This window comes from Excalfactoria chinensis, chromosome 1, assembly GCF_039878825.1.
Source record: "Excalfactoria chinensis isolate bCotChi1 chromosome 1, bCotChi1.hap2, whole genome shotgun sequence".
In the NCBI taxonomy this organism is placed as follows: domain Eukaryota; kingdom Metazoa; phylum Chordata; class Aves; order Galliformes; family Phasianidae; genus Excalfactoria; species Excalfactoria chinensis.
Genome location: NC_092825.1, coordinates 155,645,080 through 155,666,846, shown reverse-complemented (window position 1 = coordinate 155,666,846; position 21,767 = coordinate 155,645,080). Strand labels below are relative to the sequence as shown.

The 21,767-nt window shown below is 39.8% G+C and overlaps 1 protein-coding gene across 3 annotated transcripts in view; it reads right to left on the bottom strand.

Annotated features, from left to right (window-relative positions):
• Positions 1-20,730, bottom strand: part of AKAP11 (A-kinase anchoring protein 11) — a 36,420-nt gene extending 15,690 nt beyond the window's left edge. For 2 of the 3 annotated variants that reach the window (XM_072358564.1, XM_072358584.1), the window contains exons 1-7: positions 20,600-20,730; positions 17,426-17,533; positions 11,761-11,877; positions 8,783-8,830; positions 7,741-7,875; positions 5,721-5,985; positions 621-5,271 (exon numbers count right to left, since the gene is read on the bottom strand). In XM_072358564.1, coding sequence (XP_072214665.1) covers positions 621-5,271; positions 5,721-5,985; positions 7,741-7,875; positions 8,783-8,830; positions 11,761-11,877; positions 17,426-17,485 — 5,276 coding nt within the window. In that variant the 5' untranslated portion in view covers positions 17,486-17,533; positions 20,600-20,730. Of the gene's footprint in view, positions 1-620; positions 5,272-5,720; positions 5,986-7,740; positions 7,876-8,782; positions 8,831-11,760; positions 11,878-17,425; positions 17,534-20,181; positions 20,249-20,434; positions 20,454-20,599 lie in introns of those variants that run through there. The other variant, XM_072358575.1, reaches the window with a different exon arrangement.
• Between the last annotated feature and the right edge of the window lie 1,037 nt (positions 20,731-21,767).

The window sequence follows — 21,767 nt, the reverse complement described above, 5'->3', positions numbered from 1 at the left end:
GTAAGTATTCAAGAATCTGAATGTCTGTTCTTTGCCTACTGTATTACTTTTTTACAGAATAACTGCTTTCTTGTCATGTAAAGAGATTCTTTTCTTCCGATAATAAGGATGCTATCGCAACATCCATAAGTAAAACATACCCTTCATACAATCAAGTAATGGCCCAGTCTGGATGCTACCATATGTTCCTACTGACAATCAAAAATAAGTTACTTATATTTTTCAGAACCAAAGAGGAAATACAAGATGGGAACAAATTAGAATTATTTCATGGGTCAAGTATGAATAAAACCTGAAAGGTCTCCTGTAGGTCAAAATAATAGTACTTCAAGTTGAAAAAGTAAGCTCCGAATATTAAGCCACCCACTGGAACAACATGCATGCTGAAATATGCAGAAATCTTTGTTTCAAGCTCCCACAGGTGGAAAAATGTGTTTGTTTTTTTTCCTTCTGTTAAGAATCATTTGTCTACCAGTATAAGAATAAAATGAAGTACTCAGAACATGAAATTTGTATTCCTAAAAGAAAACAACAACAACGAGAAACTTCTAAATACATTAATGTTTGTATTAACAGTCCTTCTTCTTCTGGCACAGACTGCAACAAAAGAAAATTATTACCTTATATTAACTGCCTGACTGATATTAGTCATAGCTGATGTCATTATTTCAGTAGTAAGGCTTTCAGCAAAACTGACTCCATCTTGCCCAATACCACTGTCAGCAGCCACACTTGCATAACTCAGCTCTCCCTCTGCTTTTTCGACAGGCGCAGCAACCACCTTATCAGAGGGCACTGTCTTCTGTTCTACATCAACGTGAATTTTAGGAATTTCAAGCTGAAAGACTCTTGGCTTTTGGCAGACACTGTCCAACCTGGAATGAAGAAAATGCCTCACTGGAATAGAGGAATCTTGCAGAGGTAAATGATGAGATACACTTTCTGTACAGTACTGATGTTCCTTCATACTGCAGCATCTACAGACAGTTCCAGAAAAAGGAGACAGTTTCTCAGCATACGAAAGCTTATCCCCATTTTTTCTGTTTTCAGCAACCTGGAGACCAGCAGATTCTAAACCCATTTCCAGAGTATCATCTGCTACTTTTCTAGCATACTGTTCTATAGCTTGAATTATACTTTCACTGTAACCATTTTCATTCAAACTGCCCGTGCTGTGATACAGTTTATGATTTGGAGAGAAAGGTAGAAGTGTCCTAGGAAATCTTGTTTTAATAAGATCCCCAGCAATTTCCTCAAATTCAGTCTTTTTATATAGACAGGAATCTGTCAGAGATTTTGGTAAACACGCTCCTGATAGTTTCAATTTCTTCTTGACATCACGCGTTATGCTGCAAGCAAGAGATTCTGAAAAGTGCAACAATTCCATGCATTCTGTTCTCTGCATGCTGTTACTTCTTTCGTGAGTTTGGTCTGCACAGTGATGAACGCTGCTTTTCACTTGCTGTACTGCATCTTTATTCACCGTTTTGACCAGTTCTAGTTTACCATTCACCAGTGTGCTCTGCCCAGGAAATACCTTTCTGTTGCATCTCAATTTGGTTTTCCTAGCAGCCTGCCGTAGGCCTGATTTGATAGACCTGTAAGCAAGCCTGCTGGCGTACTGATCCATTAACAGTTCGGCGCTACCACCTTCTCTTTTCAAAACATGAATAATATGATCCGCATATTCATCAGTCACACTTTCACAGCTAGGGTACTTGGAAGTCAAACCTATCAAGCCTGAACCTTGTGGTACAGAAAGTACAGACAAATCTCTTTCACTAGGACACTGGTACTGCACTGGGCCACGTTCTTCCTTTGAACTATGATCTTTATCACCTTTTCTCAGATAAAGGCAATCCACTTGGCAGTTAACACGTTTCAACTTCAACAGTTTACAATGCCTTGATTTCATCATTTTTTTGGCTTCACTGATGACTTTTCCTGCCACGTCACCCGCATAATTCCATAAAGAACTGCATGTCTCTTCTGGAGTATTTACAGATGCAGCGTACCCACAATTTTTGTTTGGCATACTCAACCAAACCTGTCTATCAGCTTCTCTTTCATTTGTTTTAGCATGTAAATGGGAAGCCGCCATTTCAGTTGCCATTGAAATTATATGACTAGATAAGTAATCTGCATACTGAACAGTTTTTTCTGAACGTTCCTCCTTCTCAGCGATCTTTTCAGCATGATCTTCATCTTCGCTACTTTCAACTTCTTCAGAAAGCGATCGCATGAGTTTCAGCATAAATTCCTCATTATCCAAAGAGTCACATTCAGTTTCAGATGAACCTGTAGCAGATGGATTGTAAGGTGTAGAGGGTGGTGTTGCAGGTGCAAATTCCTTTGCTAATTCTCCCTTGAGTTTTTTAGACAGTTTTCTTAGGTTTCTTTCAGAACTAGCTTGACAGGGTACTAAAGGAGTTGGTGGGGGTGTGTCAGGTGTTATGCTGTTATTTCCATCTTTGATACTTGATTTATCAGCCATCTGCAAAGCATCTTCACTGCCAGACATCACTGAAGAAAAGCTATTTGCGTGCAGGAAACCATCAGCTTGCCTGTAAGTCAAAGGTCCTGCTGATGCTTTTTGATTATCAAGTTTTTTTGAGGGCTTGTTTAAGTACGTCATTGAGCAGCTTCCTGTGTCAGTCACGTCCTCTAGAACACGCCTAGCTAAAGTCACAGTGGAGCAAGGTGGTGGTGATTTTGAAGAAAATCTGTATCCTTTTTGCTCCTGCCAACAATCCCTAGATTCTGAAAAACACTGAACGGAATTAGTTGGAGTAAGCAATTTACATGGATTATTCAAAGGCATCTGTTGTTCAACAATTACGGAAACACTACTTTGTTTCTCAGCCTCTTGCTTCTTTATTACACATTGCTCTCTTCCACTGATATCTGCATGAGTCTGTGACCCCACATTACATGATACATTTTCACTGGTGTTGCGTAACACAGTTTTACTTTCATCCACAGATTGTTTGATGATATACTTGGCCAGGTGATCCGCAAACATATTCTTGGGGAAATCTTCACAGCTATATTGCACATAAGGTTTCTTATCAACTACTTTTCTTGTTAAAAGGTCCGTATACTCTTCCACTGCTTTTGTTAGTCTAGATGAGGATATGGCTTCATAAGCTTCATTTACTATCATATCCACCATAGTTCCAGAGAAACTATTAATGTTTTTTGACCCATTTGTTAATTCTGAGTTACTGCTCATTCCAGATCTGGTAATTGTTTGTTTGGTATCATTCTGATTATGTAAGAGTGATGGATTATTTTCTACACTTTGACTGTGATCCGAAGTTAGGTATATATTCCTGAAAGAAGAGACTTCCTCCTCTCCTTTTCTGCTTGTGAAAAACGGATGATTGCAGTCTTTGTATACTTTCATACTTTCATCAGAATTTGGAGCAGTGCATACTTTCGTTTTACAAGCATCAGAAGAAGCCTGATATTGACAAAGAGCTTTTCCAGCTAAAGGAACAGGTATTGAACTTACAACACCAGAGGTACAAAATAGAGCTTGATGTACTGTATATTCCTTCTTGCAATCTTGGATTGGATTCTGTCCTACCCTATCATTAAAATTAGGAAAAACTGTGGAAGTCTGCGTTGATTCTAGCATGCTTTCTGCACTCACATACTTAACGTTGTCCATAGAAACACTAATGGCTGCTTGTGTTGTGAAGGTGACATCAACCTGAGACAGTTCAATAAAAGCCTCTTGAATGACAGACTCAGACAGATCTCTGGCATAGGATTTTACCACATTGTCTTCATAATAAAATGGAGAAAGCTGTGCAGCTGTAGGTGTTGATGGATACGAGAACTGGCATACTTCCATGATTCCTTCAAACACAAGTTCTTCAGCAAGATCTGCTGCAAATCTAGCAACAGTATTGTTAAATATTTGTTTCTTTACATGTCGCAGTTCTTTCAAAGCACCAGTAATAGCTTCACTCACCAATAAGTTTGCTAGTCCATTAATAGCACGCTCCTTCAGGGAGATTGCTCTGCGTCTTCCGATTTCATAGAAAGCCATCTGAAAGACTGAAGATGTCAACCTAGCAGCCAAATGACAAAGTGCATTGGTACATGAAGAAACACCTTTCTGCAGGTCCTTAAAAGCACTGCCCAAACTTCTTTCAACCAAGTCAGTTGCAAATTTTTGAATGCTATCCCTAATCATTGATGACTTATGTTGAGATTTTGCTCGTTTGTCTGGCTCCTCGCCAGTTTTCTTTCTGAGATCTGCAGCTTGGTCTTTTTCTTCTTTCAAAGCAATCCTCTTGCATTTGGAACCATTTCCTCCAAGTTCTGATGAAGAGTCAGATTGAAAAACAGAACCCAGTATTTCAAATGAAACACTATCAGCATATTCTGAGTAAGTATTATAAAGTGCATCATGGTGATTTTGACTTGTCTCATCTCCACCAAGACTGATACGACATAAACATTCAGAACTACAGCCCCCTAGTGGACTGAATGCTGATGATCTAATAGGGCTGAACAAGCCTCCATTCTCTTCCCCTGATGTGTTAACTGGGCGAGGGGAATCTGGAACATCAAAGACACTGCTATATGGTGATTCTGGTTTACGAGGAGTTGGTTTCTTTACATTGGCCGGAAGAGTAGGACGATCAAATTTGAATTTCTGAGGATTCATTGTAACGCTTGCAGAACACAAATGTTCATGAGCAGTTCTTCTTTTCTGGCTGGGATTCCCTAAGATGGGATCCCTAATAACTTTAACTGATTTTTCTAGGGTTTGTTCTAGTTCATCAAACTGATCAAAACTATCAAAAAATTCACTAACTTCTGAGTCTGAATCCTCAATACCGTCTTTCACTACTGGAATTTTTGGCAGCTGGAGCTTTGCCTTTAAGCTTTTCTGATACCCTTCTTCATCTAAGAAGATAATGGGGCTTGGGCTGGAACAATTTGATTCAGAAGATTCAGCTGGAGAGGAAGAAAACAGCGTTTTACATAAAAAATTAACACCTTGATCAGAAGGATTATATGGCTTATAGAAACTCCTTTGTATCCAAGGATCAGAAATTGAGGTTGTAACTGAATTTTTTACTGAGGACAGTTCCTTAAGTCTCAAAACATCAAACAAAGCAGAAGATCTAGCAGATGATGACTTTTGACATCCAGAACCCAAACGGATCTTTGAGTCCACAGCTTCTGAACACTGGCCAGGGATGGTCTGTGAAGCAGCATCTCGATGGCTTCGAGAAGTAGAGCTGCATGTCCCTGAGGAGGAAAAAAACATTAACTGCTTCAAAAACAAGAACTTATAAAGAAACCACACTAGGGACAGACTTTAACAGCAATGACTGGACTTGCTATTGTTGCAATACAATAGCTTACCTTTCTTAATTAAAGCAATGTTACATTTTTTCCCAAAACCTTATTATACAACTCACTGAAATTCATGAACCTGTGTACTTTTTAAGCACACAAAGCAGAAGATTCTATTTCATTTGCATCCAACATGAAGATTAGAATCTTTGGTTTATGACTTAATAAACTGTTGTGAAAAGAACAGCAACAAATTTCATTTGGAATTGTTTAATATCACTTCATTAAACACAAACATTAAAAAAAAAAAAAACACTACTGATTGTTCACACTTATTTTCTTATGAAATCCCGACAGCCTAAATATCAATTAACAATTTCTACAAGTCTGCAAGTACTTACCAACACTTTGCACCTTTGAAGGCTCATCTTCATCTAACTGCTCAAAAGCAGTGACAAAATCATCTTCAATTGAAGAAACTGACTGATTAGTGTCATCATCCTCTGCCCGGGATGTCTCTGTTCGATGTTTTTGCAGTGAGTTTATTTCGACCGTGTGTCTTACACCCATGGTATACTTGCTCAGCAAGGTAAATACATAATCTGCTTTAATCTTTGGGAATGAAGGAGTCAGTCTTATCACACAAAGCACTTCAGGAAGCTGGTTCTTGAAAAAGAGAAAAAAGAAAACAAAAGAATTGGAACAATCTCAACTTGCAACAATCTTAACTGTCAGGAATGACAAAGGATTCAGAGAATCACAGAATGACCCAGGTTGGAAGGGACCTCAAGGAGCACGAAGCTCCAATCCCCTTGCCTGGCAGGGCCACCAAACTTCCATGTTTACTAGATCAGGTTGCCAGGGCCCATCCAACCTGGCCTTGAACACCTCCAGGGACAGGGCAGCCTGTTCCATGACCTCACCACTCTCCTAGTGGAGAACATTCCCCCTGACATCTAACCTAAATCTTCCCTCTTTCAAATTAAAACCATTTCCCCTTGTTCTGCTATTATCGGCCCTTTCAAAGAGTTTACTCCCCTCCTGATTATAGGTTCCCTTCAGGTACTGAAAGGATGCAATGAGGTCACCCCACAGCCTTGTTTTCTCCAGGCTGAACAAGCCCAGCTCATTCCTTCAATGTATTGTTGTATTTTAATCTGGCAGATGGCTAAGCACCACAGAGTTGCTTGCTCACTACCCCTACTTCCCAGTGGGACAGAGAACCAGGAGAAAAAAAGTAGAACTCATGGATTGAAATAAAGCTATTTACAAAGATAGAGAAAAAGAAACAGATGTTATGAATATATATATATAAAAGTATATATACATATAAATATACATATATAAATGCATATAACAAGTGATATGCAAGCAATTGCTCACCACCCCCTGCCTTATGCTCACCATGCCCAAGCAGCAGAAGTGCACAAAATAAACTGCTCCCTTCAAAGCTCCTTCTGCTTGATTTTATATGGTATGGAATATCCTTTTGGCCAGTTTAAGTCAGCTGTCCTAATTCTGTTCCCTCACAGCTCTTTGGACTGTGAATGGCCTTAGCTCTGTACAACACTGCTTAGCAGCAACTATAAATATCATTGTGTTATCAACACTACTCTTCTCCTAGAACCAAAACAGAGCATCATACCAGGCACTCTGAAGAAAACAGTTCTGTCCCAGATGAAACTGACACACGTTTTAATCAACAGTAAACAATTCAAAATTTTTAAAAGAAAATAAATGTATAAAGCGATAGTTAAAATTACTTACCCATTTTAACAACTTCTTCATTTGAATAAATTCTTGCAATAAACCAAAAAAGGCTGTATGGCACAATTCTGACAATATGTACCCATGAAACAATTTTAAAAACACAATTTCAAAGCCTGTTTATATTGAACAGTATTTCAGTTTATAGGATACTTGTTTCTTCAAGATTTTATAATGCCATTTGATTTAATGCGCAAGTCAATGTAACTGAAAGTTTTTTGCTTTGACAACACTGGTAACTGGAAAAGAACTGACTGACTTTTATGAGGACCCAATATTCTCATAATTTCTTGGCAGCTTTGTTTCAATGAAGACAGTCTGCAGAAGATAGAAGCCATATTTGAGCAGAGCTGAGATGGGCAATTTGACAGGTTTCATCTTCTTTCCAAATTGGCAGTGAAAGGGACAACAGTTGAGCAGAAGGATGCAATCAGCATCAAAGAATCTGCACTACTAGTATAGCTTTTAACTTGAAATCAAGAAGCTTAGGGATTTTCTAATATTCATTTTTAACAAAAAATGCATAAATACAGAACATTAATACTAGTGTGACCACAAAATACAATCAAATCAAGCTGCAGTATTACCAAACTATTTAAGAGGCCAAATATAAAGGTTTTGTGCATCAGACACGCAACACACCAAAACAATTACCTCGTTTTTCATGACACAGGGTTTTGTCAAGGTTTTCTTTACATCTTTTAGAAAAATAACTTCATTTTCTTTTAGTTTGCACAACTGAAGAGATTTCAGAACATCTGGAAGTTCTACAGAAACAGCTGACAGCTCCTGGTTTTAACATAGGAACAGATTGAGAATACAAAGTGAGAAAAACAAAAGTGAATGAAAACGAACAGTTGCAGTTTGTTGTTTCATTTTACATCTCATATCCCCTCCAAAAGCTGCTAATTTTGATAAAGTTTCTCTTTTATCCCTTATTAATTAACCCATCCACCACTTACTCTCTCAAACTCTACTATAAGGCTCATTTCCACTATCAATCCACACATCTAACCTGCTCTTCCACCCAAAGAAGAATTTCCAATGTTTCTCATGAAACGGAAGAGGCTTAAAGGTCACAAAGGAGAATCTTGGATTCTAATGCTACAGATCTACACTGTACGGAGCAAGTCTTGATAAACCTGCTCAGCCTAATTTCACCTAACCATATGATCAAACAGTTACCCATACTTAAAAGAACTTTTAATACTATTACCATTTTCTTTAATAGCAACACTGATACAATGATGAACACAAAGGGACAAAGTCTCCATTTCTTAATTTTTAAACATCAGTAATGTCTACCAAGATTGTGACTACAAAGTGTTAAGTAGCACTGTAAACACATGAGTTACATGTAAACCTCACAAGAGAATTACAACCTTAACTTCTTTACGTTATTTGACAACCCCATTAATGGGCTATGCTTCCCTTTTTAAATACTGCCTCATCCAACTCTTCAGAATGACAGCAATTTCACAGCTAGTAGCAGCAAACGCAGCACTCTATTAATAAGTACAACTATTAAGAAGGTAATGAAGAAAAAATATTGATACGTTTTAAGAAAATGGAGAAACAAAAAATAAACCAAATAGGTTAAGTATGTAATTAGTACAAAAATAAATCTATGAAATACTTACAAGCAATAACTAGTGCTTAAGACTACTATTTTCCAATCTATGTAGATATACTATACCTGCAGACGAGCAGTACCCATCTCTTCAGCAAAACCTATGAATGTAACCTGTAGAATAAAAACATGAACATACTGAAACTCAGAAAAGAATTTTGTAGTTTTACAGAAAACTTTTAGCTCATAACATTTCTACCATAAATCTTCATTCTGCCACGCAAAACTCACACATTAAGGTAGCACAGCTTTCCCAATAAATACTGCATACACATATAGTGACTCTACGGTATTTGACTTTTGAAAGACCAGACCAGACATACATACACCACTTATAAAACCCACTACGTTCGTTTATTTTCTAGGGAACTATTTGCTTGCTAAAATTTAGCAACACATATACATCCCATTAAGTCTGTTAAAATAAACATGATTTTGCAAGGATCAATGCTTCAAGCTGGACATGCATAAACCAGTTCCCATCTGAAATCTGTCCGTGCTAACTAACTATGACACGTTTGGATATACCGAAGAGATCGCAACGCTAACACAGACAATTTACCAAGTAAACTGATTAGCCTTAGGCCAAAACACAGCAGATGACTTAAACTGCATGTCTACATGCCATATCCAAGTAGACAGACCCCTAAAGTAAAAGGATTAGAGTATTCAGGCTCTAAGAAGGTCTTGACAGGCTCAAGAACCTGCTATATGTTTGAAATGCAACTATATTATGGGCTTGGGGACTTGTGGACAGGGTGGTATTTTATTGCTTACCGCTATTCTACTTACAGGCATCTCATTTCATTCAACACTAACAGATTAAAGGCATTAAGTATTTTGTCTTATCACCATTCTTTGGCATCAGCTTATGATCTGTTTTACATTCAACTATTAGAACTTTGTTTCAGATGTCAGATCTTCTCATTTTCATTTAATATTCCCCTAATGACTAATCAGTTGGTTAACTGCATGCTGCTAAAAATACACAGCTTTTATTTTCAAAACAAGGTTGTAAGAACTGGAGCACAAATATTAAAACATCCATTGATGTGAGAAGAGTATAAGGAAGCTTCTAGGCTAAGTAAGGATGGGGTCAAGAAAGCCAAGGCTCATCAAGAAGAGAAGGTTGCAGCCTTTCAATATCTGAAGGGAACTTACTCCCAGGAGGGGAGTAAACTCTTCGAAAATTCTGACTTATTTCAGGTGGTACCATACAACTACTTTGGCCTCCACAAAATGTTTTCCTGTTTGCATCCACTTTATTTCAATTACAACAAAAATTCTAAATTAAACAACATTTTCGCAGTAGCATTCTAATTAGCTCTTAGCAAATCACAGTTCTCCAGCATCATGTTCACCATTCTATTAAGTGATCCTTTTTCAGTGACATATCCTTAGGCTCCTACATCTTTTATGCATACAGTATCTGAAGATGCCTTTCAATTCCAAAACCTCATCTGTACAATACCTACTGTATGAAGAGAAGAGGCCTAACAGTTTAAAAGACTTGGAGGAAAAACATTTCTCTAAAGAACATTTCAGGAGGTTTTAGGGTTTGTTGATGTTAGGATGTGTTTTTAGTGGGTGTATGCTCTTTTGTCTTCCTACAGGTCCTTTCCTCTTCCTCAAACTAACGATTATGATCCTTTACCTCTCCCAAAGAATACTTTGCCATCAAAGAAACTGATGAGGCTACTCATTTCAGTCTCAATTACAACATCTAGATTTCACAATCTCCAGTTTTCACAAAAATAAATAAAATACCTTTAAGACCTGAAACTAGTACAGACATTTAAATTGTTGGTGGTTAGGCTGGAAATCCCTCCAGAAGGACTGACAATCAGTAACAGAAGTCTTTCCTTTAATATATGTGACACTGTATTTGAAGCTTACCAGAATCCATGGACAAATAAAACTTCAATTGAAATGGCATAGGAAACCTAAGTACAATTTTTGTAAGTTTAAACAACTGTCTTCACAGACCTAGTAACTTGTTTTAACACTATTCTGTATATAGATGTCTTACCCTATACTCTTGGATGAAGAAAAAATACCAAACACCTGTTTTGTGTTTCTTCAATCAACTCTTACATTTCAACTAGAAATCTTTCAATTGCCTGAGCTAATAAGGTAACTACATATGATAATAAGCTATCTTTCTCCCTAGGAACCACCATCCTAATTGAAAGTCTCCAAACCCTTGGGGATGTCCAAGTGATTCTACCTCATTCTCTTCTGGCCCTACAACCTGCTTCTTTCCCTCCTCCTCCTCCTTATCCAAGACTTTTTTTTTTTGTTTCATTTTCCCTTCTTTCAGCTTTTCTTCCTGACCAGTTCAGGTCATGCTCCCCTCCTGTAAGGCTCCTTGTCAGGCCTGTCAACTACTCAGTAGTCTTCTACAGCTCTTAAGAGACACACACTATGTAGTGCTCCTTACTTTTTTGATTTTTATTTGGAGAAACTGCTCTTAAATTTTGTAATTCAAACAGATTTAGTCATCTTCACAGTTCAAGATTGCTCAAGATACCCCTGAATTCTTTCTGAGTCTACTTTTCTTTTTCCCTCAACAGATTTTGTTCAGCTTTTCGCCCATATGTATTCATGTCATAGAAGCCCTGATCTGCAATGCTGGAGCTCTACCTTTAAGTGCTGAGCACAAGGAAATACAAGCAGTCCATTAGCTTTCACATTCAGACTTGAGACCAAAATGTTCTGCTAGTTAAGGTACTATCCATACAACTTGAACACAGGAGTGCACACAAATGCTGAGCATCCAATTACACAATTCCTACAAAATCATTTATCTACACATCTTGTTATTTAGTTTCACAATTCCTACTAAGCAGAGAAACTTCATCTTGAAATGTTATGGGTTTTTTTTCAGGACTTCAAGGACTGAATGCAGGAATGGCAACGCAGGGCAATGAATTAATTGTCAGTAAGTTGCAACAGTGTTCACATTTACTACCCTGCGTGCTACAAGCTAAATCATATTGCATCATAACCAAAAAACTTATATAAAAAGTCAGGTTATGCCAAACCTCAATAAAATTATCTTGTTCTTCCTGACTTAAACATTCTTCTGCAGATACATGGCATAACTCTTTTCTGCTGTGCAGCAGTGACTTCATAGAGTGTAGTACGCCTTCACCAAAGCTCTGAAAAACAATGGGGAAAAAAAGACAAAAAGTTACTTTCAGTTTTGAATAATGAGTCTATTCTAAACCCCTCCTTGATTTCCTTATTCTATGTACTGTTTCAAAGAACTCTGTGTATCAGTCACCAGGTTTAAAGACTAAATTCGGTGCTCTGAAGTAAATGTAAACACGTAAGCTATTTTCTTCAAGAAATAATTTTATTCCAAAGCAAGCTGACCATTCTGTACTTAAAGAGAGAAAAAATAAAAAAAAAAAAAATAAAATAAAAAAAAAAAAAAAAAAAAAAGAGAGATCACAGAATCGCCTGGATTGAAGAGGACCACAATGATCATTAGGTTTCAACTCCCCTGCTATGTGCAGGGTCAACAACCACCAGACCAGGCTGCCCAGAGCCACATCCAGCCTGGTCTTGAATGCCTCCAGGGATGGGGCATCCACAGCCTCCTTGGGCAACCTGTTCCAGTGTGTCATCACCTCTGAGTGAAAAACTTCCTCCTAAAAGATCCTAAGTTCTAAGAAAGTGCAGAATTGGGGAAAAAAAGATGAATCCAAGAAGAAATTTAAAGGCCCACCCACTCTGTGCATCAGAGCCTGCATATGGAATTTTTCCATTAGGTTTTCCTTAAAAAGCATGAAAAGCTAATTTAGCCATGAAATGTTATTGAGGTGGCTTCAGCAATCATAGGCAAAGAAAACAAATCAAGGTGAAAAAAGAAATAAAAAAGAATCAAACAAAAAACCCTTTACATATCTTCTTTAACCATTCTATATACAAAATAAAATAATACAGAATTTAATTCCTTGTAATTATTTCCTGTAACATTTTCTCCTTTTGGTTTTTGAAACTGCTGTCTTCTACCAAGTGAAAAGGTTAAGAAGTAAAAATGAAATTATGATTTGGTTACGCATTGTTAACCCAGTTATTTATTCTCCATCTGAATGCCCTGTAAAAAGTGAGAAATGTATCAAATCTACAGAGCTTCTTATACAACAGCAGAAGCACCAGAAAACCAAATTTAGTCAGGGAAAGCTTTGCATTTCTCACAATCCCACAGCAAAAGTAATCCCTTTATGGTAAAAGCAGACAAAACAGCCATATTTACAGACAAGAACGAACCAGTAACTGAAGTAACTTGATGTACATTTAGGGCACCTTGGAGGTCATTCAAATACCTACCTTTGTCTATAACTTTCTCCCCCATATTTAATTGCAGTTACTATGTTACATATGCATCTTTATACTTCCCAAGGTATGCAAACAATGTTTCTGATCCTCCAGATCATCCAGACTTACAGGTGGCTGCAATGCTGCTATTGCTGACAGGCCCTCCCCCAGGAAATTTAGAAGCAGAGTCTCACCCATCCATCTCAAATTAAAACTCACTCAAGCAGTCAAATCAGCTTGCTGAAATATCTCATTTTCAGTTTATACAATAATTTAACCAGTCTCAGCACTAAGTAATAAAGAAGTCGAACAATACAACCTGGAAATTCCCTGCAACCCAACAGTGACCCAGTTTGATAAGCACTGAAATTATTCTCTACTTCTTAGAGTAGATAATTATTACACACTTCACATCTTTTTCTTTAGCTTAATACCCTGAAAGAAAAGGCATGATGGACAATGAGAAAAGAAGTATGATGTTAGGAGTTATTATAGTTCAAGTTAGAAAATCCAGGATTTTGGAGAATACAGGATGCAAGAGGGCAAGGAAGAAACATACAACAATAAGAAAAAGATCTCCCTCAGGTGTGGCAGAACTGTCATAAAAGTCTATATGAGGCCTGGCAGTGCACGTTTTTGGTTTTTTTGGAGATAATAAGTGTGGGCTAGTGACCCAATATCCAATGTCCTCATAACTTATCTTGAGACTGAGGTTCAAGTATCATCAACATTAATAATTATTATTTAAAAAAAAAAAAAAGAGTAAAGGTACAGATGAAATCTGATCATACAAAGCAAGCAGGTACCATCGATTAAAAGGAGAGCAGCATATGCAGGAAGCTCAAGGTGAGAGCAGTTTAAAATGTGAACACACGAACTGCAAGGTTACAGCCTTAAAAACTAATATTGGAAACAGAACTGTGAAGTCGCATCTGGGAAACAAGAGATGTGACTTTGCCTATTCATCATGATAGTGGAGCAAACGTTCAGTACGATGCAGCACCGAAAATAGCAAACGTGACCCCAGTAAGCATCCTTTAGCAGGATAACTGACATAACTGGAGTCGCTGAGTGCATGCTCTGTAATTGCACATACCATATCATCCACATGTGAAAAGAGGATTAACTTGCAACAAGCACAAAAAGGAGGACTATGAAGGATAATCACTGAACACAGAGGCTTTCATACAAAAGCAGACTAAACCTTTAGCTTACCGTTTCCAAAAAATCAAGACTAACAGAGAACAGATCTACAACTGTAAATACAACATGAAGGTGAACATCAGCAAAAGGGAAAAGAGCAAGCTGAAGAATAACAACACATGTCAATTAATTGGTGTAAATGTGGTGTGAGTAGTGGAATTCCTAAGATTCTTAATCATCAAAGCAGTGTGCTTCAAAAAGACTTAAAAATCTGCAGTAGGGCCTTTTGTTCTGTTTTTTTTTGTGGGGTTCTGTTCTCATTTCCTTTCATTAATGTGAGGCTATATTCAGTAACCTTATTAGTATTATCAAAATGATGCTTTCGACAGCGACTTCAGAGAAAACTTCCTATCCAACAGGCAATGAAAGCAAGCTTTCTCAACCACACTGAATTATACTGAAAACCAAAAAGCAGCCAGCCCTGAAGATCAGCAGCTCAGTGTAGGTAAGGACAAGAGGTCACCTTCTACAGAAGGATGTTTGCTTTTGTGAACAGTACAACCACTAACAACATTCTATGTATGGACAATAGAAACACAAGACAACTACTTGATAGGTCTGTGTGCTCCTTCCTCGGATATGCCTGACAGGAAACTCTGCTTTAAGAGCATGTTTGGAATCTGTGTCGACTGAGCCAAAGTAGTGAAAAAAGAGAACTACCCTAAAAAGCACGCAGAGCAAAACTGACCTGAACAATGAAAATCCTCATCACACTTCCTCCTCAAAAGAATCATTTGAACTTCTGCATTGCTCCGTTTGCAGCCAGAAAATCAAGAATCATTAGTTATAGATCCTGCACTGTAGAAGAAACTGCATACTACTCAGTCTAATGAACTAAACAACTGCTTTCTAACACTTCAAACAACCCACAGACCTGTAAGATGTTTACAACACCGGAGAAAACTGCTTTGGCAAAGGTAGCAGGAGACTTCCATGTTCGCTAACAGTATCTGAAAAACTCCCACTTCTTCCACTGCCTACTGAAAAATCAAGTCCAATGCAGGCAAATCACGTTTACTTTGCACTTATGTATCAGGAGACCTCTTTCTGATTTCAATTGTATCCCTCAGGAAAAATCAAGAGGAAGCAGCTACAGAGAAATCATCAGAGTCCACCTATATGGGAATGTGGAATTCTGCAAGGCACCTAAGAACTCATGTTGCTAGAATCACACAGTTCAGAATGTTTAATGACAATTAAAAGAGCAAAAACTAGTGCTTTTAGGCAACAATTCCAATCAACGAAGAATCACTGTAATTATTAGAAAGATGTTTCTACAATGCAAAGACCAAAAAACCTACAGGATTTATGACTGACTTTGGTTTTGTTTAATCATGTGTGGGCTTTTTTCTAATTGAAGGGGGAAATGGTGAGGTTGGATGTTAGGAAAAACCTATATGAAAGAGTGGTCAGGCAGTGGAATGGGCTGCACAGGGAGGTGGTGGAGTCACTGTCCTTGGAGGTCTTCAAGAAACATTTAAATGCTGTGCTTATGAATGTGGTTTAGTGGGGAAATATTGGTGATAGCTGGATGGTTGGACTGAATGATCTTAGAGGGCCTTTTCCAACCTTGGTGATTCTATGATAAAAACAAACAGGAGATTAATAACATCCTCTAAAATGCACTTTATGACAAAGCTAAGGATGTATGTTGTCAAACAACTACTTTAATTTTACATAAATCAATAAATAATTGTATACATCGTGTCTTAAAGCTAAAAGATAGTCCATAATTATAAACTGCCTAATGCAAAGCAATTATCATTCTGAATTTGAAACTGATGAACTGCCTGGCCCTCCTATAACGCTCATCCTTACTCTCATGCTGTTTCTACAGGAATAATGCATATACCATCTCCATAAGAAAGAAAAAGTGTTTTATGGAATAAAAGTAATGCAATTTCTAGGCAACAAAATTATTCCTTGCACAGTTTCTCCTCTTCAGTGCTGCACACACTTGTAAGTCAGGCAAGAACCAGAGAAGATCCAGAAAAACACCCATCTGCATTTGACTACTCTGAGAAATACAGAATAATGGAATAGTTTGGGTTGGAAGTGACCTTTAAGATCACGTAGTTCCAACCCCCTGCTATAGGCAGGGACACCTTCCTAAAGAGCAGGTTGCTCACAGCCCCTTCCAGTCTGGCCTTGAGTGCTTCCAGGCATGGGGCATCCACAGCCTCTCTGGTAATTGGATAGATCAATTTCTTACTTCAGGGTAAACTGCAATGTAATACTTCCACTGAGGAAGCTGTAGTTTATTCCTCCAAACCGAGGGGATAAAATTGAAAGGAACAAATAAACACATTTGGAAAAGAAAAATGATCTTTCACAAGTGCTTCAACAGACTATTTTTCAGCAAAGCGCTGCCCAGAAATTCATGTAAACCTAAGAATAAGCTAGATTGAGAAAAAAGATCTAGAAGTATTACAGTAAAGCCTCACTGACCGCTATGTATTTCATATATGTAAGTTTGAATGTGTGCTCAAAATAAAAAAGTTATTCTCCACAAACAAGGCCAAATATAACATTCAAGTACATTGCTTTCATTGTATCCACCTAGAAACAGAAAAGAAAGAGAGGAGGAAAAAGCATACACAACCCTTCTCTACAGTATTTTGTCTCTCAGGTTGTACTTCACTAGGCTAAATAAGCCAATGTATAAAGCAAGGGCAGTTTTATACGTCCTTGAAACATTAGCCTGCCAAAATTAAAACTTAAAAAAAGAAGGGAGTGGAGAAAATCATAGAGTTATAGAATCATAGAATTACCCTGGTTGGAAAAGACCTTGAAGATCATCAAGTCCAATCGCAGCCTAACCAGTAGCCTAACTCTAACAACCCTCTGCTAAATCATATCCCTGAGTACCACAACCAAATGGCTCTTAAACACATCCAGAGATGGTGATTCAACCACCTCCTTGGGGAGCCCATTCCAGTACCTAACCACCCTTTCTGTAAAGAAGTTCTTCCTAATATCCAACCTAAACTTGCCCTGGTGCAACTTGAGGCCATTTCCCCTCATCCTGTCACATGTCACTAGTGAGAAGAGACCTGCCCCACTCTCACTGTAAGAGAGAACCCACCATCTAAACCTAAAAGTTTGCTTAGTTTTATTATCAGACTTGCTGCAGTAGGGATTCAAAAATCTATCAAATTATTATTTTTTTAATATAATTACCTTCTTCATGGATATTCTCGGTTTCGTTCGACTGCTCTGAGCCCTTGTGTAGACATCCATGACTTTATCAATCTCAGTGTTCGATGAAACAAATCAGCTCAAGAATACCTACAAAAACATCCATAGATTAATTTTTCTTTCCTCGATTTGTTAGCATGCATTCCAAAAACACACACACACACTAAAACACAAAGCAAGAACTGATAAAAATGAAACATTTTCAAACTAAGATTTAAGCAGCACACTGCCCAGATTGTTGTTGAAAGCAAAAAAAAAAAAACCCCACAACCACACCAAGCCATCAGAGCACAGGTTTTCTTTGCAGAGCTGATCAGCTTGGTTTTCTTCATCTCATCTCAAGCACATCTTTAGTCTTTATACAGAAACAAGCACAGGTTTGTCCTTAAGGACATGTAATTTCAATAAGAGCAGTAGTAATGACGTGTGGCCATTATATTTTCCATCTTCTCTCCCCTGTCAACAACTGTAAGAACAAAGCCTCCGCAAGCATATAACAATGAGGAGCATGTGTATATATTCACATTTCACCTCAACTTCTGCTTTCCTTCATAAGGATGAACTTGCTAGAACCCTCAAAAAAAAAGAAGCTACACTCAAACTGCAACACAATAACAAGAAAGAAGAAGGAAAAATACAAACAAACAAATCACCTCACTTGTTCCTGCTGCTTCATCTTAACTGGCTAATCTGTCTGGTTAATCTAATCACATCAGGGAAATACCCTTATAGACATCCTCGTCCTCAGAACAGCCATCTGTGGAAAAGCTGGTTATACACTGGGCTGAATACAAGCGCCCCAGCTCTGCCATGCGAGGACTGATGCTTACAACAGTTTTAACAAAGCCCAATAAAAAAATAATGAGGATCAGTCTATAACCATGCAGGTTTCAGCAGTACCTACTCACGTAGAGCAGCTTACAGGTACACTATCTTTGGGCAACAGGCTAAGTATTTTCCTATGGCATCAGCTCGCAAATGCTGGAGATCCTAGCACACTAAGGCACCTGCAGCGTCATCCACCTCATGGAAGCAACAGCCTTGTAAATCACAGCACTAAGATGCGGAAAGATAATGAGGACCAACTGTAGCACTTGACCCCTGACTCAACACCACAGCCATTTCATCTTGTCTGCATCCTGTCCTTCAGTATATGTACCATACAGGTTCTCCCCACCACATGGCGTACATCACAGCTCGGTGTGACTCATTTCCATTTGTCCAGCAATACAACACAGAAGAGAACTGAAGATGTATAATATTATTTTGTTGGCTAAAATACCCAAACTTAAGAATTAACCGGAAAGGAAGTGAAAGCACTGACAATCAAAACAGCCTGGAAATAGTATCTTGAGAAAACAAAACGCTACTTTCTTTTCTTCTAATGATTTATCACTTTCACTAACCGGGTTGGCAGTCTTGAAAAAGTCCATAAGAACAACAAGCTGGCTCAACCACAGCTACGTTCACACTAAGCAGAGGGGGGTAAATGAGACCATCAGGTCTCAAAATTGGGAAAAAGTCCAGCTCATAAAGGGTGGTTCTGCAGTGGCACAGGCTGCCCAGGGAGGTGCTGCAGTCACTGTCCGTGGAGGTGTTCAAGACGCAGGCAGATGCAGCACTGAGGGACAGGGTTAGCGGGCATGGTGGGGATGGGTGATGGTTGGACTAGATGACCTTAGAGGTCTTTTGCAACCTTAATGACTTTATGATACTACGTTACTCCCCAAGCACTAGTATCTTCTCAGAGAACAGCTAGTTCAAGAGGTATTGTTTTCAGATTATCATCATGCCAAATGAGGGAATAATCAGATTTAATTGTTATTCTAGATCGAGTAACATGTTCCATCACTACACTTTTTCCACTAAAGAATCCGTGGATAATAAGATATACGAGGGATCAATCAAGATGGAAAAATTCAATCACCAAGCCTCAAGAAAATCACCTGCCAATCAAGAAATTCACCCAAATGGAACCAATTCTCAATATACTTAATGCATGACCAGCAGGTCAAGAGAGGAGATTCTCTACTACTCTACTCTGTGACTCCGCCTGGAGTACTGCATCCAGTTCTGGAGCCTCCAACACAAGAAGGACATGAAAGTGTCAGACCAGGTCCATAGGAGGGCCATAAAGATGATCAGAGGGCTGAAGCACCTCAGCAATGAGGACAGGCTGAGAGAGATTGGGCTGTTCAGCCTGGAGAAAGAGAAGGGTCTAGAGGAACCCTGGAATGGTCTTCCAGTACCTGAAGGGTCCCTACAGGAAAGCAGGGGAGGGACTTTTAATAAGGGCAGGTAGCAAAAAGACAAGGGGAAACAGTTTTAAACTGGAAAAGGGTAGATTTAGACTAAATAGTAGGAAGAAATTCTTCACTGTGAGGATGGTGAGACACTGGAACAGGCTGCTCAGAGAGGTTGTGGATGCCCCTTTCCTGCAAGCATTCAAGGCCAGGCTGGATGGGGCTGTGAGCAACCTGGTGTAGAGGGAGGTGTCCCTGCCTACAGCAGGGGGTTGGAACTGGATAATCTTAAAGGTCCCTTCCAACCTAAACCATTCTATGATTTCTCTCCCCTAACTGACTCTGACAACATCTCAGAGCTTCCATAAGAACGTCGCAACACCAAAGCTACCGTTCATAACTGCATGATTCACATCGAGGGAAAGCAGAGAGACCTACAAAAACAAAAACAAAAGGGGGAGGCGGGGTGGGGGGGGGGAGAACTGGAGAACTGACCTTTCTTATAAAGCCTCTCAAAAGAGCCAGGGAAGTAAACAAGCCGCGTTCCTCCTAACACTCAGGGCTATGAAGAGGAGATTGGGGGGCCACTTTGTGAAAGCCTATAGCGCAATCCCCCTCGAGAGGCAGCGCTGCCGCCGGGCCCCGGACCACCCCCCACCGCAGGCCTCCCCCTGTTAGCGGGCTCTCCCCAGCCGCCGTGCCCGCCGCGCCGCCCCAGGCCACGCAGAGAGGCTCCAGCTCTCCCCACCTCCCTCAGGGCAGGGCCGGAGCATCCTCCGGGAGCGAAGGAACGAGCCACCTGTGGCGGCTGCCAAGCCGGGAGGCGGCGCCTGGGACTCAACGCTGACCCGCCGGAAGCGACAGGCCCCCGCTCTCCACAGCGGTAAGAGAATCAAAGTGGGCGGCCCAATACCTGAACGCTTCACTCAGCGTCCGCCGCCCGCCGCCATTTCTCTCCTCTTGGAGCAGCGGAGCAGCCGCCTCCAGCCCCGCCGCCGCCGCCGCCGCCGCCACGCCACGCCCCCGGCGCGCGCCGCTCTCGCGACGCTTCCCCCTCCGCCTCCGGGAGGGGTCACGTGGTACCGCCCGCCCCGCCTCCCGCGGGCGGGATTTGAGGTAGGGTTGTGTGCCGCCCCACAGGGTGGGAGGGCGTAGGCTCCTCAAAACACTTCAGTTTTCATTTTAAAAAGTCTTAAAATGGCTGTAAGGAGGGTTTTGTTGTTACGTACCGACTTGCCGAAACGAAGTAGATCTGGAAGCAAATGTAAACATGACAAAGCGTGCTTCAAGAACAAATCTGAGCCTTTTTTTTTTTTTTTTTTTTCCCTTTGTTCTGTAATTCCCTGTAGGCCATTCAGAATAATGAGTTCCTATGGCTTCCTGCCAAAGCCATGAAAAAAAAAAAATATATATATATCAGATTTTAGCCTTGTCAGGAAACTGCGTAACGCAGCCCACAGCGCGTCACTGCTTGTCAATAAACATGTTTGTACATTGACAAAGATGGCTTTGAGATCCTGAGGTGTTTTACATATCATTTCTTTCACAACTCTTAAGTACTGTGTATGCGCATGAAACTCGTCTGGTCAGCCAACACAGCTTAAAATGTGTATTAATGATGGAGAAACAGCATATCGGTTTTGGGGCTCTAGTGTTTTGTGTTGTGTATGATATGCTTTACACTGTGCAGTTCTGTATTTTTCAGGGCTATGTCTCTCTCTCTGTGCCACTGGCCCAGCTGAGAAGAAGAGAAGGATTGTGGCCTTCCAATACCTGAAGGGAGTGCATAAACAGGAGGGGAAACAGCTCTTTACGAGGTTAGATAGTGATAGGACAAGGGGGGGTGGTTTTAAACTGAGACAGGGGAGGTTTAGGTTAGATATTAGGAGGAAGTTTTTCACACAGAGAGCGGTGACGCACTGGAACAGGTTGCCCAAGGAGGCTGTGGATGCCCCATCCCTGGAGACATTCAAGGCCAGGCTGGATGTGGCTCTGGGCAGCCTGGTCTGGTGGCAGGGATGTCTGTATGTGGGGTCAGGTGAGCAGAGCCAGGGCCAGTCAGGACTTCAGCCCTCAGGTTA